At 41.1% G+C, this 21,513-nt stretch overlaps 2 protein-coding genes across 5 annotated transcripts in view; both read right to left on the bottom strand.

Annotated features, from left to right (window-relative positions):
- SAC3D1 (SAC3 domain containing 1) overlaps window positions 1-21,513 on the bottom strand; it is a 91,945-nt gene that overhangs the window by 47,303 nt on the left and 23,129 nt on the right. Inside the window, exon 1 of one of the 4 annotated variants that reach the window (XM_044090745.1) lies at window positions 16,438-16,456. The exons of the other annotated variants lie outside the window; for them this stretch is intronic. The gene's annotated coding sequence lies outside the window, so the exon portion shown is untranslated. Of the gene's footprint in view, window positions 1-16,437; window positions 16,457-21,513 lie in introns of those variants that run through there. 4 annotated transcript variants of the gene reach the window in all.
- Window positions 16,147-21,513, bottom strand: part of LOC122787852 (C3 and PZP-like alpha-2-macroglobulin domain-containing protein 8) — a 116,897-nt gene continuing 111,530 nt past the window's right edge. The window contains exon 4 of the mRNA XM_044054767.1: window positions 16,147-16,281. Within this exon, the coding sequence (XP_043910702.1) occupies window positions 16,147-16,281 (135 nt within the window). The remainder of the gene's footprint in view (window positions 16,282-21,513) is intronic.

Genomic DNA, 21,513 nt, shown 5'->3' with positions numbered 1-21,513 from the left:
GAGAATCAAACAGGACGTGTGAGGAGACAACGCTACCGCAGCACCACCACCACAGCTAATAGTGTGTCTAGTTTACTGTTCTTAAAAGATAAATGCAGAGAGCATCTGTAACAAAATGGCTGACATCCATCCATGTACTGCCCTCTATTTCCCCAACTTTCTAACCGTAACTGAAACTCGGCAGAAACAAGATATAAAAGAAATCCTACTTTCTGGTTACAATATCCTTAGGAATGACAGAAGAAATCAAAGAGGAGGAGGGGGTTTGGCCATTATCTATAAAAATATTTTCGACTTCATTATTCGTCCACTTATTACCCCCAAAGTTGGCCAATCTGAAGTACTGGTATTACTTTTAAAAATAAGCAAGCATAAAAGAATTTGCATTGCAGCCTTAAATATACCACCAGGGAACAACATCAAAACAGCAGATGATTTTCTCTGTTGGACAAATCACAATAACCCCCATGAAATAATAATTCTGGGTGATCTAGACATTGATTGGCAAGTTAGTAAATCAGACTCCCCCTACAAACTTTATAAATCCTTAGAGTTACACTCAGCTTATCACCTCCATCACTTAATAAAAGCAGTAACAGGTATTCTACACTAGAATGTATCCTCTAGCCTCAGCCAAACCATGCAAGCACCTCACGCTGCCTCCCTGATATAACGTTTACAGTACAACACTACAGCAATGTAAACAAAACAATCCTACATGTACATCAGTGTGTGTGTGTGTGTGTGTATAGCTTTTAAGACGCTATCAAAGGGCTTGCACAAAAGTTAAATACAGAACACGTGCAAACCTGACTGTCATTTTGTAGTAAGCATGCATGCATGTATGGTCTGTCTGTTAGCCAGTTCATTTCTATTTTATGATGCTGCTATCCATCCTGATGGGTTTCTATTTATTTAAGCATCCAAAACGAAATACCCTGCCTTCTTGGCATATGTTAGAGATGGACGAGCGACACTACACAATCAAGTATGCAATTTACTTCATTTAACAAGCAAACCTTTGTCTCTCACCTATCACCCATCCCCCATCAATTGGGCTGAACCCAAGACCTTGCCTCTAGCTGAAGCAGTCAATTACTTCAATACAACTTTTCTAAACTTTCACAACAATTTTGCTCCTATTCATAAAAAAAAGAATTAAAATCACACCTTGCAACTTAGTTAACCCAACACACCCAACTTATGTCACAAAGAGATAAAGCCTGGAAAGAACGGTACTGTAGTAAAACACAAACCTGCTTACAGATTTTAGACCGCTTAGAAATAGTACTTACAAATTATAAGACATAAAACAAATAAAAAATGAAGTCAGACAAATCTATTATGTCATTCTTCAGCATAAACATCAAAGCAAAACTAAACTGTTCTAGGCCACAATAAATAATACGAAACAAACTTGTAAAAGGTCACAACCAAATCAAAATTCAGCAGGTACAATCAACTAATTTTGGTTTTGGCAGTTTGGGAGTTCCCTTAACTCAACCCACACAGTCTACAGGGAGTTTGAATGCTCCCCAATAGTCTAGGACTCGTGCAGGTTTGAATTTAAATGCTAAAACTAACAGTGACAACAGGAGTTCAGTTACTTGCTACAGTAGTGCAATGTGGAAAAACATTGTTTTTAACTTTAATTCAGACCTGAACACTCAAGTAAAGAACCAGTTGTCATGTCTTTTGTTGAACGTTTGAAGCTAAACTGTTAAGTATGAAAAAAGTCCAGCTAGAGAATGGGTACTTATTGAACAACACTGATTTAGGCTTGGTACCACGAGGTTACGCCTTTGGAAATACCCAAATGGCACTGAACTGAATTCTGACATGTTAAACAAAAGTGCATAAATTGTTTGATCACACTGGCATAATGTTAATGAAGCTTATGGTGAAATACAATGATGAAAAAATTGAGGAATAGATGCTTGAGCATGACAATGAAAGTCTGCTGAAAGATTTACTTTTTGAACAGTTTTTTTTTTTTTTTTTTTTTTACTAACTATAACAATAGTATAGCCAGTGTTGACGAGCATTGTCAAGTCATTTTTCGGAGAAAGCCAAGAAAAATCAAAGGGATACAGTGGAATATGCCAATGATCAGGTTTACCAGTTCTCCAACGGGAATTGACGTGAGCATAACAGTGTAATTAAAGGGGGCAATGAGCGAGAAGAACAAGATGACATCATGACGGAGGAGGAAGCTAATCACAGTCAGCCGCGACAAGCGGTAATCCCTTTAGACGAGGAGCCCAGGCATTCAGAGAGGTTGCGCCAGAAAGGAAAAGGAAATTTATCATGGAGAAGAGAGAGGCGGACAAGCAATACAAGCAACAAGGGACGCTACCAAAGAAGTGGAATTACCCGCAGAAAGGTGCCAGTGTGTATTCAGGTCATTAACTGAAAGTGTGAACCATGGTGGTTTGACTCAAGTAATTGCTGACATTGACTAGCATTTATACCCAGCATTACAACAGCGTATATGCAGCTTAGGCTGTACGGAGGTGGGTACAGCTATTTCTGAAGTTACTAACTTAAATATTCCTGACAAAGTGGTTTGCTTTTCCACCGATGCTTCTACAACTTTTAAAGCAGGCTATTCTTTCTGAACAATCTGAAATGGTTAGCATGCCCACAACTTATGTTGTTGGGGGGCCTTTTAATTCAACAGACTATGACACTGGGGCAACTATGAACAATTGTGATTTTAAGAGTGAGTAACAAATGTTAAATTACGAGCATGATCATGTGCTTGATTTAGAGTTGGCACAGAATTGTTTTCATGAGATTAATACAGAGCAAGTTCATAGGTTTATACTAGGCTATCTGCCCTAAGGCATTTATAAGCGTAGCACAGAGTTTTGTGGCTTACGCCACCCCTTATGTTAAAAAATACTGTGCCCATTAGTTTGTTGTGCCTCTGTCCAGCAGTGACACAGAGATGATTCCCGGGGAAAACCTACGATCTCCCATCCACCAGTCAAGATTTCTCTTGAACAGAGCCAGCGAGGTGCTCTGCCTCACATGGACCGGGATTTTATTCCACAACATAGGGAGTCTCTGGGTGACAAATCTATCCCTCCAGCATGTCCTATTTATATCCGTGCTAAGGTTCAAGTCGCTTGCTCTAGTGGATCTGGTAGATTTGGATTTTTTGAGGTGCAGCATGTCCATTAATTCCGGGTTGGACATGGCCTTGTATGTCAGGCACAGGTCACCTCTGAGCAGACGGTATGCGACTGAATAGAGCTGGAATTTCTTCAGTCTGGCAGCATATGACAGATTTTGGAGTCCCTTTATCCTTTTGGTGAGGAACATTTGGGGTCTCTCCAATTGCTGCAGGTGTCGGGTGAGATACATCCCGAATTGGGCATTGTACTCTAACATTGGTCTGATAAGTGAAGAGTACAGGGGAACAATGACCTCACTTGATCTGGATGTGAATCCCTTCATGATCAGGTGGGCAATGTAGAAGGTTTTTCTAACCACTTTAGCAATGTGTGTGTCAAAAGAAAGGCCACTGTCAACCTGGGTCCCCAGGTCCCCGATAACCTCTTCTGTGCTTAGTGGATTGCCACCTATATGGTAGCTTGGGGTTACCTTGTTTTTTTCCGAAGGGTATGACTATACATTTTTTGACATTTAACTTCAGGCCATGGCTCTGGCACCAGCTATCAGTTTCCGTGAAACCCCTCTGAAGGATATCTGTGTCCAATGTACTTTCCACTATGGCTCCCAGTTTGCAGTCATCTGCAAACTTTGTCAGCCATAGTCCTCCTATGTTTGCCTGTACTTCTGAGAAGTAGATGCCGAACAACAGGGGGCCAAGGACTGAGCCCTGTGGGACACCACTTGTGACCGGCTTGGAGTCTGACATGGCGCCAGCTACTCTAACCCTGTGGGTTCTATCCTTTAGTCAGTTTGCAACCCATCTTGTGACATATGGGTTTACATTTAAGCTGGTAAGTTTCTCTATAATACCCGAGTGGGGTATTGTGCCGAAAGCTTTTGCAAGGTCAAGGTAGGCTGTATGGACTGCCTTTCCCTCATCAATGGCCTTGGTGACTGTTTCGAAGACGTCGACCAAGTTCAAAAGGCATGATCTGCCCTTGACAAAGCCAAACTGGGTCGGGTCCAATGTCTGCAAGTCCCCTATGTCTTTGTTTAGGAGTTCCATTATAATCCTCTCCATAGCTTTGCAGACCAGGCTTGTTAAGCTTATGGGGCGGTAATTACCAGGGTCCGTAGAGGCACCGCCTTTGTGCAATGGGACCACAGTTGCCGTACGCCACTCCTTGAGCACGTATCCTGTGGTAAGGCCAAGATTAAACAGCTGCCTTATGTGCGGGTTTAGTTCCTCATTGAGTTCGTGTAGCACACGGCCGGGGACACCATCTGGTCCCATTGATGCTGTGTTTTTAGCTTTAGAGAGAGCAGCTTTCACCTGCGCATTGGAGACGTCTGGGAGGCCGCACTCCACTGGGATAGTTATCTCTCCTTTTGGGGGGGAGAGGGGGGTGAAGTTTGCACTGAACCTGTCTGCCAGTATGTTGGCAATGTCTGTGGGTTCAGTGATTTTTGTATCATTTTGGACTAATTCTGAGCATATCTGGGTGTTTCCACCCAGGTTTCTAACATAGCTGAAGAAGGCCTTATGATTGTCTTTTGAATCTATGGCAATTTTTCTCTCAAAGTTGGCTTTGGATGATTTTATGAGTGCTCGTATTTTTTTTACTAATAATGATCAAAGGTGTCTTCTCTTTTATGGATTTTGCTCTATCATGTAACAGCTTTCTCCTCTTATTGTAAAGTTTGTTAATGGCTGGGGTCCACCAGACTGGACGTTTGCCCTTGGTGGAAAGAGTCTTGGTTTTATTAGGGATTGCCTGATCCATGCAGTCCTGGAGGTGTTCGTAGAAGGCATTTGTAAGGGCTTCCGCAGCTTGGGTTGTGGTTTCCACTGGCTCGGGGGCCTTGAAGGATACCACACCAGTCTTGAGTAGTGTGAAGTTTGCTTTAGAGAAGTTCTTCACTGTGGTCTTTTTTGTTTGGGGGGGGGGGGGATGTGGATATCCAGTGAGATTAGTTTATGATCTGATCTCACCAATGAGGGATATACTTCCGGTGTGGAGCATTTTGTCCCCATGTTTGTGATGAGATCTAGTATAGTTTCTTCTCTTGTGGGAACGGTGACTAGTTGTTCCATGGCATTTGAATTTATGAACTCCAGGAACCTTTGGGCTAGAAAGTTTGGGCTTGAGTAATGTTCCCAGTCTATATTCGGGTAGTTGAAGTCACCCAATATAATGGTGTTTGGAGATACATTTATACCCTCCAGTGTCTTCAGGAAGGCTGTGTGGGGTTCCTGAGTTTGAGAGGGTGGCCTGTAGCATGCTACAAATTGTAGAGCAGTTTTGCCTATGGTTAATTGCACCTGGATGGTTTCCGATGCTTCGTGCGTTGCCACCAACCTGGAGGTGTGGGTATCCTTGATGAATATGGATACACCCCCTCCTTTTGTGGTGTGATCCGGGTTTTTGGGCCGGAACGCATGATATGAGGTAAAACCTGATAGTGCCGGGGTGCTCTCAGGAGCCTTGAACCAGGTTTCAGTCACAGCACAGACATAGATGTTCTCCATACTGAGAAGGGCCTCAAGTGCGTGCATTTTGAGATTTAGACTTTGGGCCTCGAGTGCGTGCATTTTGAGATTTAGACTTCTGGCAATGACCAGCATTACCCTTAATTTCTTCTCATTTTTGTTTTCTATGGTGGTAGGTTTAGAATTCGAGCCTTGCCTAAAAAAGGCACTATGGAGGTGGCAAGAGCCTTAGCCAATATCCGGAATCCCAGGGGTGACAGGTGCAAGCCGTCCCTTGCGAAGCAGCGTGGCTTGTCAAGCATGTCATCCCAGGCAGACACTGGATCCCCTTTGAATGACACCAGAAATTAAGCCAATAGTTAAAGCTGATCATCTTGTCTCTATGTTGTGATTTTGAACACTGAACCGAAGGTACCATTGATTGCGACTTATTAAACCTAAGCATTTATTCTGTTGAAACATCATATGGATGCGGGTTCTATAATAACAAGGGTATGATAAATGAAACTAATGTTGACTGTATGTGTATGTTTTTGAACACCAACAATGAAGTTGAAAATTATGGGAGTGTTGGAAATGGCAAAATTGTTGGCAGTCAGTGACGAAAGTACAATATTGGAAAACATATTAAATATTCAAAATGACGTTGAAAACAATGAAATGGGTGACCATTTTGATGGCCATGGGAACATTATGTGTTTTAGAGATTTAAGCAAGGTGGTAAAAATGTTCAGGTTAACGAACAGTTGAAGGTGTTAAAAAAAAATCCTGAGATAATTGCCAACCAAGTTGATGACTATAAAAAGTGTACAATTATTCTACAATTGTTTGTACTAAGGAGCATGCAGATTTATTATCCTAAAGGTTCACTTTTGTCCCAGGAAGGAAGGGGGATTTAGTTGAATTGTTAATTTATTTAAAAACATTTACCAACAAAATGAATTTGAGGTTATGGTTTGCTGATCCAAAGTCAAGTCATGATAGCGAAGTGCTTCATAAACCAAGTAAATTCAACCCTCCTATGAACCACGATTGCCATGTTTGAAAGGGCTTGTGAATTAAGACATTCAGGCATATTTTAATAACTCTAATAGTAGAAGAAATTAATTTATTAACTTGTCCAAGGAAGAGGCAAGTGTATTAAATGAATTGGTCAATAATCACAATACATATTATGAAGCCAGACAAGGGCAATGGTGCAGTGATTGTAGACAAGAATGACTACATTTATCCCATGTTAAGCATGTTGGAAGATGATTTTTTTACGATGACAGTAGTATAAATGGAATGAACATAGCCAACATGAAATTAGATTTATTGACCAATATGTTATTTCAGGGTTAGATAACAGAAATGGAGTATAGTTTAGTTAATCCAAATCCAGTGGTTAGTAGCATATTTGGAATCCCTAAATGACAAAGATCTGAATGATGTGAAATTCAGACCTATTGTTGATGGTAAGCAGCGTAAAACTTGCTTCGTTAGCCAATATTTGGACCATCATTTGCAAAAGGGATTAACCAAATTTAGCTACATAACCAAGGATTCATGGAACTTTTTAGAGAAATTGAATGATATTACGTTAAAGATTATTTTGCTCACAGTAGATGTGTGCAATTTATACAACAACCCCCCATTAAATATTCAAAAACGTGCACGCTGATTGGTCAGCCTGCACGTTGTAAATCAGAGTTATAGTAATGTAAAAAGGCCCGGACGTTTTCCATTACAATAACTTTTTTTTTTTTTACAGCAACGGAGAACGCAAGATCTCCGTTGCTTCACACTGTCTCGCTAAATTAAACGAGTTTAACATAGTGAGACAGCTTTAAAAAAGCAACGGATATTCTCCATTGCTTTTTTTAAAGCTGTCTCGCTATTTTAAACTCATTTAACATAGCAAAACAGTTTTTAAAAAGCAGCTGAGATCTTGCTTTCTCCGTTGCTTTTGCCCACAGCTCTGATGTACTGCGTGGGCATGCGCAGTACATCAGAACTGCCGCAGAATACCAGACAGCTGCGGAAGGGCAGCAAGGAGGCATTATACAATACCACTATTTAAGAAAAGTAATTTTTTTCTTAAATAATGTCATTGTATAATAGCAATAACCCACTTCTGGGTGTGGGTAATGCTGTATTTACCCACAGTTGGCTTTGTTTGACGACTCTGGCTTCACCCTCATAACCAAACCACACCAACCGTGGGTAAATCCAGCATTACCCACACCCAGGCGTGGGTTATTACTATATTATTTACCGTTATACCACATGAGGACGGGCTTACATGGCTTGAATGTCAATTATTGAAAACTGGCTTATAAGAGCAGGATGAGGTCAATGTTTTCATTGCCCTTATGGAAGCAGTACTGATTCATTTTTTTGTATTTTGAGGGGCATTATTACAAACAAACAACAAGGGTGGCCATGGGTGCCGCCTGTGCCCGAATATATGACAATTACATCATGGCATATTGGGAACAATAATTTTTTTTTCAAGCCCTTATCAGGCCTACATCCAACAATATACTAGATTTTTGAATGATTTATTTGTGTAGACAGGCGGTGCTGATGAAACAATGGCTTTTTTGCAATATATTAATAGCACTGTGGCCTTTTTGAAATTCACCTAGGAATACAGTTTTGATACAATAACATATTTGGATGTTAGTTTGAAAATAGATCAAGAAGCTAAAATGTTTTAAATCTATTTACAGAAAAATTACATTTTCCAAATCTTATTTAGATTACAGTAGCGGGTACCCTCACCATCAAAAAAGGTCTATAGTTAAGGGATAGAGAGTGAGGGCTGCCAGGATAGTAAATACTTAACAGGATTTTTGTCAAGAGCTGGAATATATGATTGAGATGTTCATTAGAAGGGGATACCCAGAAGGTTTATGTTTAGAAGTGAAAGAGGAAATTATGTGCAAGAGAAAACAAGGTGTTTATATGCCCATTTTATATACTAGAAGGTGCGGGCAACAAGAAGTACTGTCAAGATGTCAGGATGACCCGAGTTTTAGAGACAAGGAGGAGGAGGTGATGTATTTTGTGGAGACTTACAATTTAGAGGCAGAGTGGTTAGTCAAGATGGTCCAAAAGAATTGTGACATCTTGACATTGGATAAAGACATAGACAAAAAGATGGGGGCCTGTCCAAAAATAGTTTTTCAGAAAGGACAGATCATTTAAAGAAATTATGGAAAATGGCATGAGGTGTAAACCTGTAGTTACTGGCAGACCTTTTGGGAATTTCAAATGTGGTAGATGAAAAACTTGTATGTTTATATTAGAAAGAGGACCCAAAATTAGGATCAATGCAAACACTATTTTTATAAGTGGGCATTTTAATTGTCAAACCCAAAATGTGGTATACATAGCTAAATGCGACTGTTGTCCTGAATTTTATGTAGGAAAAACTTCTAGGCATTTTAGAGAGCAAGTTAATGAACACCAATTGGATATTCAACATTTGAGGGGCTAACACCTTAGCTATACATATATGTCAATATCCGGAGCACAGATTTAAATTCTGTGTTATGCAGCATATTAGGAGTAGATCCCCAAGGTAAAATACTGAATGTGCATCTTGATACAAGTGAATTAAAATGGCAGTTAAGGTTAGATGCACACCATTTCCCGGGCATTAATGATGCCATTAGCAACACCCCAATTTTGAAACTTAAAATATTTTAGGTAGATGAAATATATACACACCTGGATGTGTATGGCTTTTTTATCATGTGAAATTGCCAATTGTAACACCTTACAATACCTACAACATTCATAATTTTTATCATTCCCAATACTTTAATATTTCAAATTTATTTAGGTTTGTATTAGTTTTGCAATGTAATTGTTGACTATTAGAATAATAATTTTTATGATGGTATTTTTATGTGGTAATTTGTATTCAAGTATTGTTTCTAAGTGTTTATGGAATGGGAATGTGATTTTGTTGGATTAAAGGTAGGATGGGTGGGTATTTAAACTGTTGCACTGAATGTGTTCAATTGTTCTGAAGATGTCCTTACGGGGAGGACGAAACCTAGGTTAACACTGTACACATCTACAGACTATTTGTAATAAAGTCAGTTTGGTTACCGCTTCTCAAATGGAATTTTGACACAATAAATAATACACTCCACCCTGGCCACCCGGCCACCCTACCACCCTACCACACCTCCACTAAACACAAACAGCACTAAAAGTGCCACACTACCACATCTCCACCACAAACAGCACTACTAATAGGGCCACACCTCCACCACAAACACTAATAGGGCCATACTACCACACCACCAACACCACACACAAACAGCACTACTGATAGTACTACTACTCTGTTCAATAACCACTTTGTTAAAACAGTACACAAAACGTACTCCAATACAAGCTTGCTAACCCCCTTCACCCTATCAATCTGCACTGAAAAATTTACTTCTTTTATGTTTGAACCTAAGCAAATGACTACTGTTTAAAGATATCTTCCATAAAGTACAGTTTTGTACCTACCATAAATGTAGATGTTCGAGGATCCACATTGCTGCAGTCCTAACTATTGGGTAGTCCGCTGTCCAGTCGGCCCGAATACCAAAGTATATGGCTGACGTCGGTCAGGGCGCATTAGACTGACGTCAGTACGTCAGGGTACTAATGCGCATGACCGACGTCATATCCTCAGTCTTTTCTTGCCCCAGATGTCAGAAGACCCTGAAAAGCTAAGGCCAAAACCAAAAATTCCAAACATACCTGCACCAAAAATATGTACAATATATACAAAATTACCAGAATATAACCTCACCTACACAACCACCCTTAAACACAGAGGGAAGGAGGGAGAATTGGACTGCAGCAATGTGGATCCTCGAACATCTACATTTATGGTAGGTACAAAACTGTACTATGTTCTTCATTCCACATTGCTGCAGTCCTAACTATTGGGTAGAATCCCAAAGCAGAGGTAAGGGAGGCTGGCAAATCATAAGGAAGCAGGAACTGACAACATGCCTTGCAAAATAGCTGTGGCAAAACCAGCCCTAGACTTAGAGTAGAGAGGAAGGTGGTAATGCTTAGAGAAAGTATGCACTGAACTCCAAGTAGCTGCCTCCAAAATATCCTTAGTTGCCACCCCCCTTAAAAAAGCTGTTGAAGTGGCAGTAGCCCTAGTGGAATGAGGCCTAATCCCAGCTGGAATCTCCTTGCCATGATGGGAATAACAAAATGCAATGCAAAACCCAATCCACCTAGAAATAGTTTGTTTTGACACAGGCTTGCCCTGAGAACTCAAAGCAAAAGAAACAAACAACTGCTGAGACTGCCTAAAATCCTTAGTCCTGCTCAAATAATAACGCAATTGCCTGTGTACATCTAAAGTGTGCAAAATCTTTTCCCCTTTATTTTGGGGATCTGCATAAACCGTAGGCAAATGAATAGTTTGGTTTAAAGCCACACTAGAAACCACTTTAGGCATAAAGGAAGGATTAGTACGTAATGATACCCTATCCTTATGAAAAATCAAAAGGCTCAACCGCCATAAGGGCCTGTAACTCAGAAACCCTTCTTGCAGAAGTAATGGCCAACAAAAAGCAGTCTTCCATGACAAGTATTTCAGTTCAGCATTAGCTGCAGGCTCAAAAGGTTGTAGAGTAAGTTTCTCCAACACAAAATTGAGATCCCAAGCAGGAGTAGGAGCTCTACGTGGGGTCTTATATTCTTTGCCCCTCTAAGAAATTGCTTGAACAAAGGATGTGAAAACAATGGTGGGTCACAATCATAGTGAGCTGAAATTGCTGCAGCATGAATCTTAATGGAAGAGAAAGACAAACCTTTGTCCAATAACTCAGTAAGATATTGAAGAGCCACACTCAAATTAGGCTCTGAAATCCCCAAATTCTTTGCTGCAGTCCAAAATAAAAATCTCTTCCATTTTTCACACTTTCCTTGTACTAGGTCTTCTGGCTTCCATAATCACATTTAAAACTTGTTGAGGAAGTTGAGACCTGCTGTCTTTCAAAACAGAATATGCCAGGCTGTTAGATGAAGAGAGTGAAGCTTGACATTGAGCAGACGACCGTCCTTCTGAGACAACAGATGTGGAATCAAGGGCAAAGGCCATGGAGGCTTCTTTACCAGACTCCTCAGTAATGGGTACCAGTGCTGCCGAGGCCAATCTGGAGCTATTAAAATCATCCTTGGCTTGTCTTGTCTGACCTTTAGAAGCACCTTTGGAAGAAGAGGCAGAGGTGGAAACGCATACACATGAAGATTTTTCCAACTGAAAGAAAGAGCATCCACTTTCCAAGCTGTGTGATGAAACCTCTTTGTGCAAAACTTTGGCAGCTGGTGGTTTAGTGGAGAAGCGAACAGATCTATGTCTGGAGTTCCCAGGACACTGTCAACTTTTGAAATACATGAAGATCCAGTTTCCACTCGTGGGGATCCATGATTTGTCTGCTTAACACATCTGCTAAGGAGTTCTGTGCTCCCGGCAGAAACCTTGCCTGAAGAGTTAGTTGCAAGCTTAGCGCAGTCTCCCATAAAATCATTGCTTGCCTGCACAATGGGTAAGAATGTGTTCCCCCTTGTTTGTTGATGTACCACATGACAGTTGTGTTGTCCGTTAGAATCAACACCTGCCCTGGAAGAAGTAACTCCTTGAAAGCCATTAATGCAAACTGGACTGCTAACATCTCTTTCATGTTGATATGTAGATGCTGTAGTCTGGCAGGCCACTTGTCTTGTATCCACTTTCCATTTAGATGAGCTCCCCAAGCAATGTCTGAGGCATCTGTCGTCGGAATCTGACTCGCCTCTGGCCGGGTCACAGAGAGTCCCTTGTTTAGGTGACATTCCTGAGCCCACCACAGAAATTCCTTTTGAATGCAAGGTATTATTTGAATGACAGTGTCCAAATCCTGGCAGTGCTGTGTCCATACATTTTGAGATACCATTGCAGCTTCCTCATATGCAGTTTGGCATTGGGAAGCACCAGAATACAAGATGCCATGAACCCTAAGGCTTGAAGGACTGTCCTTGCAGTCAGCCCGGACTGAAGAGATAGTTGATGGAAGTAACTGGAAAGAGTCTTTTGTTTGTCCGGGGTTAAAAAGGCCATCTGGGCTGCTGTATTCAGTCTCACACCCAGAAAGCACATGTCTTGAGAGGGTACTAGACTGGACTTTATTTCGATCACAGAATACCCTAGGCATCTTAGCACTGCTATGACATAATCCAAATGCTGTAGAAGGTCTTCTTTTTCTTGAGCTAGAATCAGGCAGTCGTCCAAGTAAGGATAGATTTGAATTCCTTTTAGCCTGAAGTAAGCTATCACTGGAGCCAGAACCTTTGTGAATACTCTGGGCAGTGGATAAGCCAAAGGGCAATGCAGAGAACTGATAATGAGAATTTCCAGCTCGAAACGCAGATACTTCCTGCAACTTAGTCTTATAGGCACATGAAGGTAAGCTTCCTTGAGATCTAAAGTTACCATCCAGTGATCCTTGCCCAGCAGAGGTAAAAGCTGTTGTAACGTCAACATTTTGAACTTGGGAATGTCCAGATAAGTGTTGAGGATAGATAAATCCAAAATTGGCCTCCACGTGTTCCCCTTCTTGGTACTAGGAACAGGCGAGAATAAAATCCTAGGCCCCTTTCTGGCACAGGAACTGGCTGAATGGCCCCTATGTGGAGCAACAGAGAAATTTGCTTGTGAGCCTCTTGTCTTTGTAGAGGAGGAATGTCTGGCATGCCTTTGAAAGGAGGCATGGTATGGAAATAAAACCTGTAACCGTGGTGAATGATATCCAGAACCCATCTGTCTTGGGTAATTAAATCCCAATTTTCTTTGAAAAGAGACAGCCTTCCTCCCAAAGGTGCTGCCAGGCGAGAATGTACTGGCAGCTGAAAAGGCAGGTCATTGGGTCTGCTTACGAAAGGACTGACCCCTGCCCTCACCATAAGTCTGAGCAGGGGAACTCCATGTCCTAGGCCTAAAAGAACCTTGAGCTCTGCCCCTACCACGTCTAGACCTACCCCTAGACTGGGAATCATAAGCAGGATAAGTCCATCCCTTAGTAGGCCAATTTCTACTAAACTTCGGAGGCTGCACCTGCAAAAAATCCTTAACAGTTTGCATAGACTTAGCCTTGTCCTCCATTTTCTTTAAGACTGCTTCCACAGGCGAACCAAACAACACATCAGACTGCAAAGGAGCATCCAAAATCCTTGTTTTAACATGCTCAGCTAAATTCTGATCTCTCAACCAGGCATGCCTCGAAGAACAGAACCAGTGGCAGCCACCCTCGAGGAGGCCTGCACAGCATCAAAACCACATTGCAAGGAATGTTTACCCACCTGTTCAGACACATGAACTAAATCCTGCAACTCTTTACACTCAATACCTTCTGCCAGAGCATCCACCTTAGATTTCAATTGTGAAAGGAGATAATTCTGATATTTTAACATGTGAAACTGACAATTCAACGCCTCATGGCTAAAGTGGAAGAAGTATACACTTTCTTTCCCCATCTATCCAAAGCCCTTGCCTCTTTATCAGGAGGAACAGGATTTTTAACAACAGAGGCCTTCACACCTTTAGGCCCCTGAGAGACAGTTTCTGGGTCTGCCCTAGGACTCTTAAAAGATACTTATGAGCTTCAGGCACCCTATAGTACCTATCCGGTTTAACTGGGGCAGGAGGCAAAGAATCAGGATTGAGGGAAGCCTCTGCAAAACATCTTCCACCACATTCAGAACAGGAGGTATAGCTAAAGGCCTATGCTGGGGTAAAACAAGAATTCCCTAAGCCTCTTCCTGGAATCAGAGAAATCTTGACCTTCCCATTTAAAATGCTCCCTCATGGAATGCAGAGTCTCTGAAAATGAAAAATCCTCAGGAGGAGAAGCTGAAGGAGTAGAATCATCCACATCAGAATCAGAATAAGGAGGATACTCCTGCAAGTCTTCAGCCGAAGACTCAGAAGCCTCGAACATTGCTCAAAACTCTCAAACTCAGGTTCTACCCTAGGCCTCTTATCAGGAGGGGCATAGAACCTCTAATCATAGTAATCAAATCCTCTGCCATTTTAAGCATATGTTTCTTAGGCAAAGACCCTGAAGCACTAGGAGAAACCCCACTGAAGTTAAACTTGGCCTGCCTCTCAAAGAAGCCTTGGAAACAGAAGGAGGCCCTAACCACCTTAGGAAGAGAGGGAAGAACAGCCACCTGAGAAGCCCCTCAACCTGGCCTACTTCCAGGATACATCCTGTAACAGTAAAGTCTCTCCCAGAGACTCCAAAGAAACACCTGGCAAAACCTCCGGCTCCACTGAGCCTTCTAAAGATCCGACGTCAGGGACTGTCGGTTCTTCCACTCTAGGCTTTGCTGCTTTGTCCTTGCGCTTTTTGGTCGCGGGCGGAGCCTCCGACGGCATTTTATAATTACAACGCTTCCCAAAAACTAACCTGGCACAGTCTAACCTTCTCTTAATAGTGCGTTTGTTAAATCTAGCACAAGAGCGGCATCCAACAATGTCGTGCTCAGGCCCTAAACAAGGTATACACAAAGTATGGTAATCCCTATGAGGTATCTGTTTCCCACAAGAAATACAGTTATTCACTTTTTCTGACATCCGGTTAAATACTGAGGCAAGAAAAAACCAAAATATTCCCCAACGGGGTACTTAGCCAACTTTGATTCGGTCTGAAACTCTGACTTCAGAAACTTTCAGAACGCCAACCTGCACTCGCAAAATTGCTTCTGCATCGGACCATGCGGCAAAAAAGACTGAGGATATGACGTCGGTCATGCGCATTAGTACCCTGACGTACTGACGTCAGTCTAATGCGCCCTGACCGACGTCAGCCATATACTTTGGTATTCGGGCCGACTGGACAGCGGACTACCCAATAGTTAGGACTGCAGCAATGTGGAATGAAGAACATCCTGAAACCTACTACCTTAACCACTGATAATCTACCAGGTGAATACATTAAAATTGCAGCAGATGTCCTTATTTACTTTATCATCCTGATAAACTACTCAGTGAAAAAGAATTATGCCCAGTCACTCTGGAGAAAAAACATTTCCACTGAATTATCCAGTTATAGACCTATAGCTACCTTATCTCTAAGGTTCTTGAAAAGTTTACCTATTCTCAGCTTCCCGGCTACATTAGCAAGATTAATCTCTCAAACTCAACATGATTTCCATCCCCACTGTAGCACAAACACGTCCCTCCTCAATTTCACTATCATAATAAGTTTCACAGAAATACAGGTTACCTAGTCTCTTCTGTTTCGCTATACACACCTAAAAAAATGTGTCTACATTATATGAGCGAAAGTTCATATGAACGAACGCTCTTATGAACGAAAGTACCGGACATCGAACCTTATATTGTGGGGGGCTGTGTCCCCCGCTAAATACATATTTCAACTCCGAGATCGCACTACAGTGAGGAAAGGGCAAATATTCCTATCTTCACTGTACTGCGACCCCAGAAAAAGCGTTTTGATGCCCGGCATTTTTGCTCATTAGAGCATTCGTTCATATGAACTTTCATTCATATAATATAGACCCCTAAAAATTATTAGCCAAACTCTCTTCTTTAAAACTTCCTCACTTATCCCTCTTATGGTTTCAAAGTCACCCATCAAATAGGCAACAAGCTGTAAAATAGTAAAAACAAATACTAAACACATTTCTTCCCGTCTCTGCTGGTATTCAAGGATAAAACCTATGATCATTGTTTAACATCTTCATAAATGATATCTCTATAGGGGAACCAAGCATGCCAGCGTAGTGCAATATGCAGACGATTCTACCTTTATCTGCACAGCTCCTAATATACTGTACTTCAGCAGGTTACTCAAGAGTCCTTCTCATCGAATGAGTCACGGTTACTCACCTCCAACCTTATCCTAAATGCAAAGGAAATCAAAGTTAATGCTATTTGTACCAAAACAGCACCAAAACCAAACTTTTAGCACTACATCAAATGACAATACTACAATAGAAATTGTACCACAGAATAAATTGCTCGGTATTAACATAGCTGACTGTCTAAAAGTTTAGCATATTATTCTCTGAAGACATCAGAAACTTGGTGCACTTTATCAAGCTAGTCTACATCTCTCAGAATCTGCTAAGAAAAACATATCGTCATCCTCTCTTCTCCCATCACTTCAAGCAGTTCCCATTCTTACTAGTCTTCACGCTACATATGAAGAAAATGGATACCTGCTATAAACAAGATAGCTAAAAATCACACCTAACCTTCCATCCAGAACACATCACTGTGCTGTCCTTAAACAGTTACACTGGACTGAGCTTCCACAATCTCTCTAATAAATACAACTTATTACTTGCACAGTTTAATTTATAAAACTGAAAATTGTTCCTCTAAGCAACATTCTTTAGAACTACTCATCTACAAGGGGAGTACCCTCAAGAACTAAAGGTCTCCTAATTTCTATTAAACCTAAAACCAAAGCTGGCACCTCATTTAAGTTATGTCACTCAACTGGGGAACATACCAACTGAATGACAACTAGAAAACCTGAAATATTTTAAAGACAGACTCAAAGAATACTCTTACCACCTCATCACTCTACCTGTATATTCTTAGAACCACTCTCTTTTCTACTTGTACACAGCCAGTGTGCGAATTTCAGCCCTCTTACTGGATATATTTTATGTATGCTATTGGATTATTTTCTTTTGTTCATGCCTATTGACATTTGGGAAACTTTGTATTTCTCAAACCCAATTTGGGTAGTTTAAATAAATTATAATCACATGCCATGTTTCTAACTGCTTACAATTTAATACACAAGGTTTTGTCCAGTCAGATTAGCCCGGTTAACAAATGTAAATAAAGAAATAAATATTCTGTTAAGTAATTAATTAACCTTTCCCTGAAGCCCTCTCAGTCCCATTCAGCTGACCAACAGGAGCTTTCAGACTTGAAATAACAGTCTCCAAGGGTTTTCAGAAATCAAAGTGGTGGCTCAGGCAGAGGGTCTCTCTCGGCATTGGGGAGTAAAGCACTACACAAAACATATTTAATTCCAAAGGCTCTGTTCAAAGTGTTTTTGTGAAGAAGAAGAAGAAAAAAAGGCTTTTCTGTTAGCACAATAGTCATTATGGGCAAATCTGGTAACTTGAATGGTGTGTGGTAGCCCATATGTATAAAACTTGAAAAGCAACAAAGCCTGCCATGCAGCAGAAAAACTACAAAATGTGTACAAGTCGAAGGCAAAAGTATTGCTTTTTGTAACGCAGATAGTTTCTCCTCTAACTGTGCTGGATGAACTTTAAGAGCCACTCAAGGTAGGGGACAGAAATCATAAAAATACAATAGAAGTAACAAAGTATCTAAGGAATGAGTCATCCTCTATCTCCAGAAGTTTAAAAAAGTATATTCTGGAGGAAGAAGTCATGTAGACAATGACCTTTCAGCTGTTACATTTTTCCATTCATACAGACGTGCCAAAGTATGACATTTGCTCGACAAAGTTCAGCCACCATCTTAATTTTTAATCCGAACCATTAGCAAAGGGCAAGAACATTTTGGTTAGAGGTGGTAATTAGCAGCAGCCAAGGAAGTGGAACCCCAACTGAGGGCAAACTCGGACAGATGCAAATCATGTGAGCACAGAAGTGGTTTATAAATGGGGAGAACAAACAGATACTGAAGTTAAAGATCTCCTTCTTTTCTGCACAACTATGTGCACATTCCAAGACATGGCTCCTGAACCAAGACCATCTAGCATCAAGTCCTACCAAGAGTCAAATGCCAATATGAAGTCCATAAATATTACTCCAGAAACCGACCTATATACTTGAACATGAAGCCACCTTCAGTTATTGATTACTATCACCGAGTTATGTGCAAGCTGGAGACCATGAAAGCTACTGTAGAATACCACAGTTTAAAAATGTAGCCCACAGCTGGATAACCACAGCTTTTTACATGATCTTGGCAAGACAAAAAAAAGTGAAATGGAATCCAAAATAGTCAGGAAGAGAGCAGGTCAGTCTTAAAAAGTAAACTTCAAGCCTAGCAAAGAAACGGAATACTACGAAAAAGATTAAACAGTTATGCCCTGTGTCAGCACCATGGCGTGGAGAGAGAAAGCCCTAACTATGGCCTAGGCGACCCAGGTTCATTTAGTGGCTCAGGTATCAGAGTCGCTAGAAGGAAGGGATGGGCATGCCTATCCTGATGGGGACAGCACCCAATGACATTACCTAAGGGGAGGTGGGGTCCAAACAGAGTAGTAGCCCTCAGAAGACTGCAGGGGAGGGGCGTGGAGACAGTAAATGAGTAGGTTATAACATCCAATCAGCCAGGGTATTTTGTGTGATAGCCAAGACCCTCCCAGGATTCCCTTAAGATCTATACCATCTCGGGAGTTCCAAGATGCATGCACACTGACTAACAGCTCATTTTAGCTGTCCTGGTGTGAAAACAGAAACTCAGCAAAGAAGGCCAGTAGACTTGTGTTTATGGGTGAATTTCAGTAACTGGCTGGTATGTACACTGCCTGGATGCCAGGAATAAATACAGAAGACCTGGGAAAAAAAATCAGCTACAAAAAGTGAGGAAGAAACATTGACTAGGGAGAGTTCTGCAGCTGTTCAGCAAAAAGGAATGCAACCTTTAGGCATGGCTTCCAATAACCTACAGCATGATATAAGACAACTGCATATAGATCTGGTCAAAATAAACAGAACACTGACATAGTATATTAACACAAACAAAAGGCTGGAACAAACGAAGGAAGCTTTAAACAGAAATTCAGACAGAGGGCACAGCATATAGGAAAAACTCAAGATTTTCAGCTATACCAGAGAAGCTGGAAGGAACAGACTCTGCATTAAATTTACGAAAGCACAAATAAGCAACTGGACTGGTATTCCAAAACAGGACTTCTTATTTATTTATTTATTTTACATTTGTTAACCGGGAGAGTCCGACTGGATACATGTCCATTTTCAGCGGAGGCCCGGGGAGAAAAGCTCCAAGTACATAACAGACATATGAACATTGTTAATGCAAAAAAAGGAAGATAGTTGAGTTCTAAATACAATATAAAGATACATCACATCTTGGGGAAAAAAAACAGCAGCAGCAAATAAAAAAAACATAGGTCAGTTACAAAGGCGAGGCGCCTTGTTAAAAAGCGGTTAAGGATAGTGAGATAAGAGAAGGGTAAATGATAGTGGTTAATCAGGTTTGGAACAGGGACATTGCCAGAGAGTATTGAGATGGGGTTTAAGCTTTTTTTTGAATTGTAGGAGTGAGGGTTCTGAGGTGAGCATGGTCGGTAGGGAGTTCCACATTTTACCTACAAAGTTTGAGAATAGAGAATCCCCAGCAGAATTATTGGCTTTGGTAGTTTGAGCTAAGATCTTATTGGAGGAGCGTAAAGATTGCAGGTTAATATAGGGTAAATTATGTTTTCAGAGCTGGTGTTTTCTCTGGGTGATACAGTATCTGGTGAGCCATTTTGAGTTGGTTGAAATGGAGTTGGCTGGAAAACTCTAACCACCCTAGTTGCTTCAAGTTAGTGCAGTGGTGCGTTCTAAAGGTGGAATTTGTGGCAAATCTAGCTATGTGATTGTAACAAGAAGCAAGTTTGTTAAGGGTTGTCTTGTTTAGGTTTGTAAAGAGGGGGGAGGCATAGAAAAGAGTTGATAGTAGGTGTGTGCTGGCAATTGTAATTTTAGCGTGAGGAGTGAGAAAGTGTTTTACTTTATAGAGAGAGCCAAGCTTTTTATTGATGGTTTTGATGGCAAGATCGAAATGGGTGTCAAATTTAAGGGAGTTATCAATGGTAACACCTAATAGCTTTGTGTGAGCTTCTGGTGATATAGTGATTCCATTGGAGGATGTAATAGAGAAGGTGGGGGGGAAGAGTCTTGTTAGTGGGTGAGAAAGTAAGTAGTTTTGTTTTGTTGGGGTTGAGAACTAGTTGTCGACTTGAGAACCATTTTTCTATTAGGTTGAAAGTGTCTTGGGTTGAAGCAGTGAGGTCTGCCAGGTTGGAGGCAGTACTGATGATAGTCGAATCATCTGCATATTGAATGCATGTGGCATGGGGGGTGATTGTGGGCAGGTCATTAACAAAGATGGCGAAGAGAAGAGGGCCAAGAATAGATCCTTGGGGAACTCCAAGTGTAAGAGGTAGGCATGTAGATAATTTGTCCTGCCATAGAACAGCCTGTTGCCTATTGGACAGGTAGGATTGGAACCATTTCAGCGTGGAATTGCTGAGTGATAGGTTTTTTAATGTATGGAGGAGTTGAATGTGGTTCACCATATCAAAGGCCTTGGAGAGGTCTAAGAAAAGAGCAGATGATAGTTTATTACTGTTTCTGAAGTTATTGATGGTATTAGAAAAGGATAGTAGGGCTGATGTGGTACTGTGATTTGGCCTGAAGCCATGTTGGGAGTTAGCTAGAATTTTATTTTTGGTGAGGTGTTCCATCAGTTGTTTGTGGACACACTTTTCCATAATTTTGGCCAGGGGTGAGAGTATAGCTATAGGTCTGTAGTTGGTTAGCTCTAGTGAGTTACCACCTTTATGGAGAGGAATAATGTGGGACATTTTCCATATGGAGGGGATGAAGGCTTCTGACAAGGTACGGTTTATGATTATGGAGAAAGGATAGGAAATGGCCTCAGCTGCTTTTTGCAGAAACTCAGCTGGGAGAAGGTCAGCTGCTAGCTTAGTGGGTTTTAGTTTTTTAAGAAGAGATGTTATAAAGGATATGGGTACTGGATCGAAGGTAAATAGATGATCTGATGTAGTTGTAGTATTCTGCTGGCATGGGTAGTCGAGTGGGCTGGTTGTTTGTTTGAATTGTGTGGCCAGGGATTGTAGAGTTTCTGT

This window comes from Protopterus annectens, chromosome 13.part0, assembly GCF_019279795.1.
Source record: "Protopterus annectens isolate FY-2018-M chromosome 13.part0, PAN1.0, whole genome shotgun sequence".
Taxonomy (NCBI): Eukaryota; Metazoa; Chordata; order Ceratodontiformes; family Protopteridae; genus Protopterus; species Protopterus annectens.
The sequence above is the reverse complement of the archived record's forward strand: the minus strand, read 5'-3'. Positions and strand labels throughout refer to the sequence as shown.